The sequence below is a fragment of the Mangifera indica genome, chromosome 4, assembly GCF_011075055.1.
Source record: "Mangifera indica cultivar Alphonso chromosome 4, CATAS_Mindica_2.1, whole genome shotgun sequence".
In the NCBI taxonomy this organism is placed as follows: Eukaryota; Viridiplantae; Streptophyta; class Magnoliopsida; order Sapindales; family Anacardiaceae; genus Mangifera; species Mangifera indica.
In genome coordinates, this window is record NC_058140.1 from 12526742 (window position 1) to 12536054 (window position 9313).

General features: G+C 35.3%; 2 protein-coding genes across 2 annotated transcripts; one reads left to right on the plus strand and one right to left on the minus strand.

The window, feature by feature from the left end:
* The first annotated feature begins 1213 nt into the window (after window positions 1–1213).
* LOC123213880 (pentatricopeptide repeat-containing protein At2g15690, mitochondrial-like) lies at window positions 1214–3541 on the plus strand. Its single transcript, XM_044633506.1, has one exon. It carries the CDS (start codon window positions 1269–1271, stop codon window positions 3120–3122), a length of 1854 nt encoding a protein of 617 aa, XP_044489441.1. The 5' UTR covers window positions 1214–1268; the 3' UTR covers window positions 3123–3541.
* A 499-nt stretch (window positions 3542–4040) lies between these two features.
* LOC123213881 (calmodulin-like protein 30) lies at window positions 4041–4927 on the minus strand. Its single transcript, XM_044633507.1, has one exon. The coding sequence runs from the start codon at window positions 4778–4780 to the stop codon at window positions 4226–4228; it is 555 nt and encodes a 184-aa protein (XP_044489442.1). The 5' UTR covers window positions 4781–4927; the 3' UTR covers window positions 4041–4225.
* Window positions 4928–9313: the final 4386 nt, after the last annotated feature.

Genomic DNA, 9313 nt, shown 5'->3' on the forward strand with positions numbered 1-9313 from the left:
TTCAATAAAACTCTAATCCCTCGATGTCGTACAACGTCATCTGGGAAGATAAATAAATACTTTGAGTAAGTAAATGAGATTTTCAAAATTAAGGGTTGAAAACTTGTAAATGCAACATACTTTGGGTGGGAATAAACCCTTTGGCCTAAAATATACAATGATACCAAATTCCCACATAAACTATAGGTATATGCTCTTAAATTTTTCTATAATGAGATATAATAATATGTTTAACTAATGTTTGATAGTCAAATGTTACATCAAAAAATAAGTTACATCTTAATATTTATTAACAAATAATATTATATGCACTTAGAATAAATATTAACTTAAATACCAATAATGATATATTATTATGTAAATAAGTGTTATTTTATTTTTAATTTATAATTAATCATTTATATGATATCACATTATTATTGATATCTGATACTCATTAAAAGTGTCATTATTCATATATTTTTTAATAGTAAAACTATATGTACATAATTAAGTGCACAGATAATATATCATCATGTGATTGATTGATTTTAAATTAGTTATAAAATAATACTCAATTATATGATGACATATTATCTTATACTTAATTGTGTAATGCACATAACATTGCTCTTTTTTAAATATTACAAAATCCAATGATCTTTATCATGGTTATAAGTATCCTATGATACATAATATATATTCTACAATATAATATGATGTAGGTGAAAAATTATACGTATCATAAGATGTATCGAATTTATATGATATAGTTGACATATCGAATGATACAATATATATTATCAATACAGATGAATATACATTTTTAAAGATAATGATTATGTGTTAAGGGTGTACATGAAAAATTTTAAATTTTTAGAGATATTTGTAATATTTTCTAAAATAATGACATTTCAATTATAATTTTTAATATTTTATTATTTTATATTTCAAAAGGCTTATCCTACCATACAATATAATATATGATATATAATACAAAAAATTAAATTTTTGATATGTAATATAATACACGATTCAACAATCATAATCTCAATAATTCATTTATTTGTTTCTTTTTCTATTTTTATTTTTTCGTAAAGATTTTTTTCTCTTTCGTTCCCTTAATTACAGCCAACCAAACACGGCCTTATTCCTACTATTCGATCTGATCCACAATAATCGGGCTCATCACGCCCTCAGCAGCCCAAAATATAACCCGAATCGATCCTATCATCGCCATTTCAGGGTTTTGGTTCGTTAATTTTAATCTGCACTGAAAAACTTAGAAAATGGCGTCTGTCATGGCGATACGGAGCGCACGAAGCCAGAGGCTTTCTTCTTTGTTGAAGGTACGCTATCGGTCTTTGAATTCCTTTTATCTGAACAATCTTCAGACCAGCTCCGACAAAACCCTAACCCAAAATATATCAAAACCCCTTAGTACATCCGCTGCGCCAAATGAGTACCCACCACCACATTCACACTCGCCGTTGCCTGATTCTAGGGTTTTTCACAACCAGAGGAGTGGTGATAGTGGTCAGTGGGCCACTCAACAGGGCCAAAGTCAGGGGAATTTTAGTAAAGATCAGTTCAATTATCCAAACAGTAGATACCCTAATCAGGGACAGCGATATCCTAATCAAGGACAGGGATATCCTCAACAACAGCAGCAATATAATACTTATCAGTATCCGTATCAAAACCCTAATAATCAGAACTATCAGGAACCCGGAAACCCAAATCAGTGGAACCGTCGTAGCTCTAGTCAGGTGAATATTTCTAATCAGAACTATCAGCAACCCGGAAACCCAAATCAGTGGAACAGTCAAACCTCTAGTCAGGTGAATATTCTTAACCAGAACTATCAGCAACCCAGAAGCCCTAATCAGTGGAACAATCAACAATGTCAGGGTTACCCACAAGCAAGAAACCCTAACCAGTGGGATGGTAATTTGAATCAGGCTCATATTAGTAGTCCCAGTCCAGCTCCGGCTCCGGCCCCTGCTCTGGCTCCTTCTTTTGATGAGTTGGCACGGTTGTGTCAGGAAGGGAATGTTAAGGACTCTATTGAGTTGATGGATAAAGGTGTTAAAGCTGATGCTAATTGTTTTAATGCTTTGTTTGCGTTGTGTGGAAATGCAAAGTCATTTGAGAATGCTAAAAAGGTTCATGATTACTTCTTACAATCGACGTGTAGGGGAGATATGGTTTTGAATAATAAAGTGATTGAAATGTATGGAAAGTGTGCGAGTATGACTGATGCCCGAAGGGTGTTTGATCACATGCCAGATAGGAATATGGATTCGTGGCATTTGATGATGAATGGGTATGCAGACAACGGTTTGGGAGATGAGGGTTTGCAGTTATTCGAACAGATGAGGAAGTTGGGGTTGAAACCAAATGAGCAGACTTTTCTTGCTGTTTTCTCTGCTTGTGGTAGTGCAGATGCTATTGAAGAAGGTTTTATACATTTTGAGTCTATGAAGAATGAGTTTGGGATCAATCCGGGGATTGAGCATTACATAGGGCTGATTGGCATTCTTGGAAAATCTGGGCATCTTTATGAAGCTCAATGGTTCATTGAGGAGAAACTGCCTTTTGAACCCACGGCAGATATTTGGGATGCTTTAAGATTTTATGCTCGAATTCATGGAGATATTGATTTAGAAGACCGGGCTGAGGAGTTAATGGTTTATCTTGATCCATCCAAGGCGATTGCTAATAAGATCCCTACCCCACCACCTAAGAAGCGTACTGCAATTAGCATGCTTGATGGGAAGAACAGAATTCTTGAGTTCCGGAACCCAACTCTTTATAAGGATGATGAAAAATTGAAGGCATTGAAACAAATGAAGGAAGCGAGTTATGTACCTGATACAAGATATGTACTTCATGACATTGATCAGGAGGCTAAAGAGCAGGCTTTGCTCTACCACAGCGAACGATTGGCAATAGCATATGGCCTTATCAGTACTCCAGCTAGGACGCCTCTTAGGATCATTAAGAATCTTCGTGTTTGCGGGGACTGTCATAATGCCATCAAGATCATGTCCAAGATAGTTGGGAGGGAATTGATTGTTAGGGACAATAAACGTTTCCATCATTTCAAAGATGGCAAGTGCTCTTGTGGAGATTATTGGTGAAGGTCTCTACTTCTAGGATACATATCCACTCTGTTTACTCATTATTTGAAGTTAACTTCATAAAGTGCCAAATTTTCCAAGCTATATGAGTACTGAGGAAAGAAAAGGTTGCTAGTTGGTGGAATTGAACTATTCACTACTTTATAATATGCACTCTGCTAAGTTATATGAAAATTCCGTAAGATTCACTCGGCCTTCTATAGCCACCATCTATGCTGTGTACGTTTTCCCTATTTTTGGAGGATTGGAAGTCATGAATTGTACTTTAAATAATCTCAGTTTGTTTTTCCTTCTCATGTACTCGTGCTTGCATAGTGATGGTAACATTTTATTTTGTCTTAGGTGGATGGTTTTGAAGAATTAATTGTAATCTGGAGTTTTAAATGCTAATATGCCACAAGTATAATTATATTTCTATATTTCTTTGTTCTATGCTAGATACTAGGTGCAGGATCAACTTGTCTGAAGTTCTGTGTTTTCCTGCATTGAATTTCTGTCAGTCTGTGTTCAAAACTTCAGAATCAGAGACTTATATATCGATTTGGATGTGTTTAAATGCCCTCAATTATGAAAACAAATTGCCCTCGACAAATATTCTTTGTTTAAATTGCTTTCCTTTTATTTTCCTTGCATGAACCATTGTGTGAATCAAGGTTTAGTTTTTATCTCCTATACCCAATTGTGGCCGGTTGGACACTAGCTTGGGGAAACAGGTTGAGGCTTTTGTGTTGCTTATTTTTGCACGGGTAAATGAGAGAAATTTATGCAAGTTTAAGCAGACTTACGAAAGTATTGCAATATGGTTTGCTTGGTTAAATTACTATAAGTTCCACCATTTTTTGTCAATATTCTTTATGTATATTTAATTCCCAGTGTGTTATGCCCAAAAGTCTCTTCCATAATGGGAAGATGAAAATGTGAGTCAAATTTAAACTACATTATCATTCTTTATTTACTTGACAGGAAGTTGAAGATTGACTGCAAAACGAATATGCACTAGCTTACACAATGCTAGATCATTATTTTGCAATTGTTCTACAATATTTTGTAAGGGGAACATGAAGCAAAAGTATTCTTCTTAATCATGGCAGTCATTTATCTCTCTAGCCATTGTTCATGGGGCGAGTCATCATGGTCATGAACTCATCCATATTAACCATACCATCACCATCGGTGTCCACTACTCTCACCATTTTCCTGCAATCCTCCAGACTGCAACTCTCTCCAAGCCTGCTTAAAATTTCCATGATTTCTTCTGCAGTTATCTTCCCATCGCCATTCATATCAAATGCCCGAAATGCACTCTGTATGTCCATTGTTCTAACCCCTCCTCCCTTGTGTATTTCCATGAACTCTTTAAAATCAATATACCCATCTCCATCCTGATCAACAACGCGAAAAATTTTTGGAACTTCTGCAGTCATGTTTCCCTGCCCAAGAGCTCTCAGAATGGCCTTGTACTCCATTTGGGATATCTTTCCATCTTTGTTGGAATCAAATTTGTCAAACACTTTCTTCATCTCGTTTTTGTTTGGTATGAATGTGGCTAACAAGCCAGAGCTTTGCCTGTCTCGAGAGGAGAATAACCGGGATGGCTTCCGCAGAAACTTGTTCTTTGAAATCCTGTACTGGAATTCCAGAAAGCTCACGTTTGCCATGTCTACGTGTGTTTTCACAAGGGAAAACTGTGTCAAGAGCACAATAAGATGTAGCAGGTCTTTTAAATTGTAGCATTATAGAGAGGACCCTCATGCATTTTATCAGAGTTTGGCGTCTGGATAAAGCAAGATGGAGGTTATCTTTTATTCCTCAGATAACAAGTTGTAAAAGCAACCATTCTGGAAAGATTCCGGATTAACAAATAGGAAACATCAAGAACAAAGTTGGCTGCAGAAAAGAACTTTAAGAAAAGAATACCTGCTTTTGGTAAGGTTACAAGCTGTTACTTGCGTTTCTTTACATATTCTGTATTTAAGGAGTTTGTCTTTTACAGTATAAATGTAAAAGTAAGGTGTAAAACAAGAATGTTCAAAGAGAGGAGGTGAAAAATTACAACTCTTCAGTTCAAATGGATCACATTCCCGAGTTAAAGTAAAAATAAAAATTCAGGTCAAAGGGGATTTCCATTATCTAAATCCTCCATTACTTCAATGTCCTTGCGAGCTGTTATCTTCTACACATATCCTGCGATGACGACAACAACATTGGAATAGATTCAAGGCAATCTGACCCATAGAAAGCAACAGGAAGAGAAAATAGAGAATTACATATTCTGGAATTTCCAGATTTGCTCACATAAAATGTGATATGTTATCAATAAAAACGAAGAATCGATCCCTTAACAAGTGTATGGAGTCCACACCAATATAGAAAAGAAGTCAATAGTATTTAAAATAGCATCATGGATGCCAACCACACACAGTTGAACACGGAATTTACACGAAAGGCACAAAGAATAACAGCACAACCTAAGGGAATATGATGCAAAAAGTTAAGATAATATTCAGAAGATCTAAAGGGAAATCAAATCAATATTGGTCTTTCCGAAAGTTGAAACATCTAGAAGATTCCTGTAAAGACCATCATAAACAACCATTGAACTCCCACAGATAAATTAAATAAATGATACAGAAGTCCAACTTACCAAAAGCCTCCAAACAAACAAAAAGGTTTTTCAGAAAAAAATAAGACATATTACCCTCAGATGATAACTTTAGTCCATAGCAGAAGCAGCCAAAGCCAATTATGTATCAATTACTATACTATCATGCATTTCCATCAACTATATACATTATAGAGACTGAACCCTAAATAGGACAATGTTGATCCTAGACCTCGATGAGAACTTCCATGCACACCAAACACAATGATGCTGGGCTTCAACTCAACTTCCATAAATCTTGTCTAGGAGGTTTAGTTTTTGTTTTTCAGGTAATTTCAGAATCTGTATGACTTAACATCATAAAAATTCCCAAGTTTTCTTTTAGCTCAATCTAATCATAAGTCCTTTATGAACCCAAATATACAGCATGTTCTATAATAATTTACCAAACATTACCACTAAAATTCCAAGCTTCAATCTTGATGATGACAAGGTAACAAGCAAACGCATCATTAACCATCCTTAATCTCTCCTCAAAGACTAAAAATGATTCTGAATTGATAAAGGGTTTCTTAAAATGAAACCTTCTTGACATTTTGGAACACTTCCAACATTAGAGCAAATATGATCAACCACTTCATTGGTTCTTTTGCTTCAAGCATATTGAGCTATGCAGCAGCCATATATTAGGAAATAAATTCACTAGATGGGAAAATTTTGAAAGAATTAAAATCAGCAAGATTGCCAACAGAGTAAGTTTATTAAGGTGTAAAGGAACAGGTAGAATTGATGCAGTGCCCAATGGCGCATTGCACGGGTGATCTTCCAAACCAAGATTTTCTGAAAATATTGAGCTCCATGCCAAAATAAAGAGCAGAGGATTGGGGAGGGTTCATAACCTCATCCAGAAGAAAGTTAACAAAATAATTTATTCGTTTTCACAACATTCTCTCGTCAAGATTAGGAGTTAAGCATTGGAGATGGAAAACCAGTTGTCCAAGTACTTCACCATGTTTAAACATAATGAAAATACTGTGAGTACATAATTACCACTTTAAGGCAAGACTATGTGTAGTGGATCATGCAACATCAAAGTGACCTTTAGAAAGAGCTAAAATGACCTTTCAGTGAGAAAGGTTAGTATATTGAATATCTGTCCACATATGCATTAAATTATATCATTTGGATTCAGAAAAAACTTCATGTAGAAAAAAAAAAAAAGTCTCCTTACAAGAATAAGATGATTTTATACAACAAATATACACGCTCAGCCATTTTAGTTTGCCAATCAAAGTTTAGATAAACCAAGTCAAGTTGCTAACCCATATAATTTGTATTTCAGAATGTAGATAAACCAAGCCAAGTTAGAATATTGCACACATTTATATAAATGAGGAATCACCAAATCAAAATTACCGTAATAAAACAAAAAAAAAGTCTTTCATAAAATTAATAGAATAATAATAAAAACGCATGACAGAGATAACACATTATTTTGTATTTGTCAGTAGATAAAGCTAAACTGTCTGTTAGCGTTCAACTAGCTAACAAAACACAGACGGACTAGTATGTCAAGTTTAGACGGAATGCTCTCCTTATAGACTATGATAAGTATGATAAACTTTTTATATAACATTATATTTTACTTTTATCAATAGATAAAGTTACCTTTGTAACATTTAGTATTGATTAAGAAGATAAAAAATAAATAATAAAGGTGATTTGAAAGAAAATCCTAATGAGTATACATATGAATACTCATGTGTTTTAGTTCTATTTCAATAAAGTAAAATAAGATATTAGAAAACCTGTGAATGTCATAAAACTCAAGCCCACACTAAAGGTTGATAGAATAAAACTACTAAATTTCTTAATTTATTCATTCAATTGAAAGTTCATGGTGGTTCCGGTGATGAAGAGGAACAAAATACCAATTCCAAGGTAAGGTATGCATTTGCAGACTCTCTCTTTCCCTTATTATTATAGTAGCTGACACATCCTGACCCTTGACAACTTCGACACTTTCCAGTCCATTCATACATGACTTCCTTACAATCTTAAATATGCAAAAATAAATTAAAACCAAAACTCCATATAGTGACAAACAAGACACTCACAATAGTGACAAAATAGTTATAAGTGATACACAGTTCCAAACGCCCATGTATTAAGATTATGCTGGCCCAACATGTTACAAGCCCTCTAAACTGATCTTCTGGCCTGATACTAGGCATTAGCTCGGCCTAACAGAATAAATAAATTTCTGACACTGATGAAGTTGGATTGTTTCAATTGCTGTGTAACCCTAGTCATTAGATACAAAACAGTCACCAAGATAAATTCTTTTCTCACCCAAATCTTTACCAATAATCTATTATGTGATTTTTACATAAGGATTGGTTAATTGCTCAGTGTTTGCTGTGGCAGCAAGCCTGAACCTATTTGCTCAGGAACTGGAGGAAAGTTATAACTTTTAGTAAGAACAACATGTATTACAATCATTTCTGCCTCTAGAATTGTTGGGTTCCACTATGAATGATATGAATCCTGCATTGGATGGATGGGCTCTCACTCCACCAACTTAAGTGTTCAGGTCCAAATCGGAGACCAGCTCAATGATTAAGGCTCTCACGATAAGGTTGCCAAATTTCAACATGTAAAAGATATGCCAAATAATGAAGATAGAATAATTTCCTTTGAGTAATTCATTCCTTGATTCAACTACTAACAGGCGACATTTAAGTTATTAAATAATCGATAACTTAGAAACAAAACAACAGAACATCAAAGTCCTAGAATTTCTTCTCAGTTTTCTTGAGAATCCTACATACAATCAAGTAATCCATTTAACCATTCTACCCCTTAAAACAAAAGCTTTATTCATATCCACTCCCAAAACATCAACCACAAGTTAAAGTAAGTCGACATAAAGGTAACAAGCGCACAAACACAAACAGAACAATGTAATCAGATTTAAAAAATAAATTAATTAAAGACCTGAACATCTGGGTCACATTGCAAGCGCTTCTCAATCTCTTTAGGAGAAACAGGGGAAGAATCCGGATAAGTCATGGGAAGAGGAAGAGGATCACTGTCATCAGTCAAATAACTCTTCCTATTTCTGGACCATTTCTTCTCCTTGGCGTTCACTCTAACGCCGCCGTTTCCAGTGCCAGCAGCACCAGTAAGGAGTCCATCGTATGTCTCCGGAACAACCTGAATGCTGATATCAGCCGCCAAGGGGAAGTGAGGCCACCGTAGGGAAGCGGGGCCCTAGCCGGAGGAGAGGTCGGAGGTGGCGAAGCAGCGAAAGGAAGTGGGAGTCGAAGAGAAGGAGAACGAGGAAGTGGGGGTGATTGGGAACATCAAATTCAAACACTTGTTATTGGTAGAATAACAGAGTAGTCTTCTATCCGTCCGAGGTTTCGGAGTTTGAAGCTTGGACGTGGAATTTTATCATTTGGATTTGGAAAGTACCGACCTTTTTTGTCTCAAATAACATGTAGTTTTGTTAACAAACTTCGCTGATATTTCCAGGGGTCGGAGGGAATCAAATTGCAAAATCTGTAAAATTTTGGCGTAAAAATTA

Coding starts and splice junctions, on each gene's coding strand:
- LOC123213881 (XM_044633507.1), bottom strand. CDS start 4,780: ATGGCAAACGTGAGCTTTCTGGAATTCCAGTACAGGATTTCAAAGAAC.
- LOC123213880 (XM_044633506.1), top strand. CDS start 1,269: ATGGCGTCTGTCATGGCGATACGGAGCGCACGAAGCCAGAGGCTTTCT.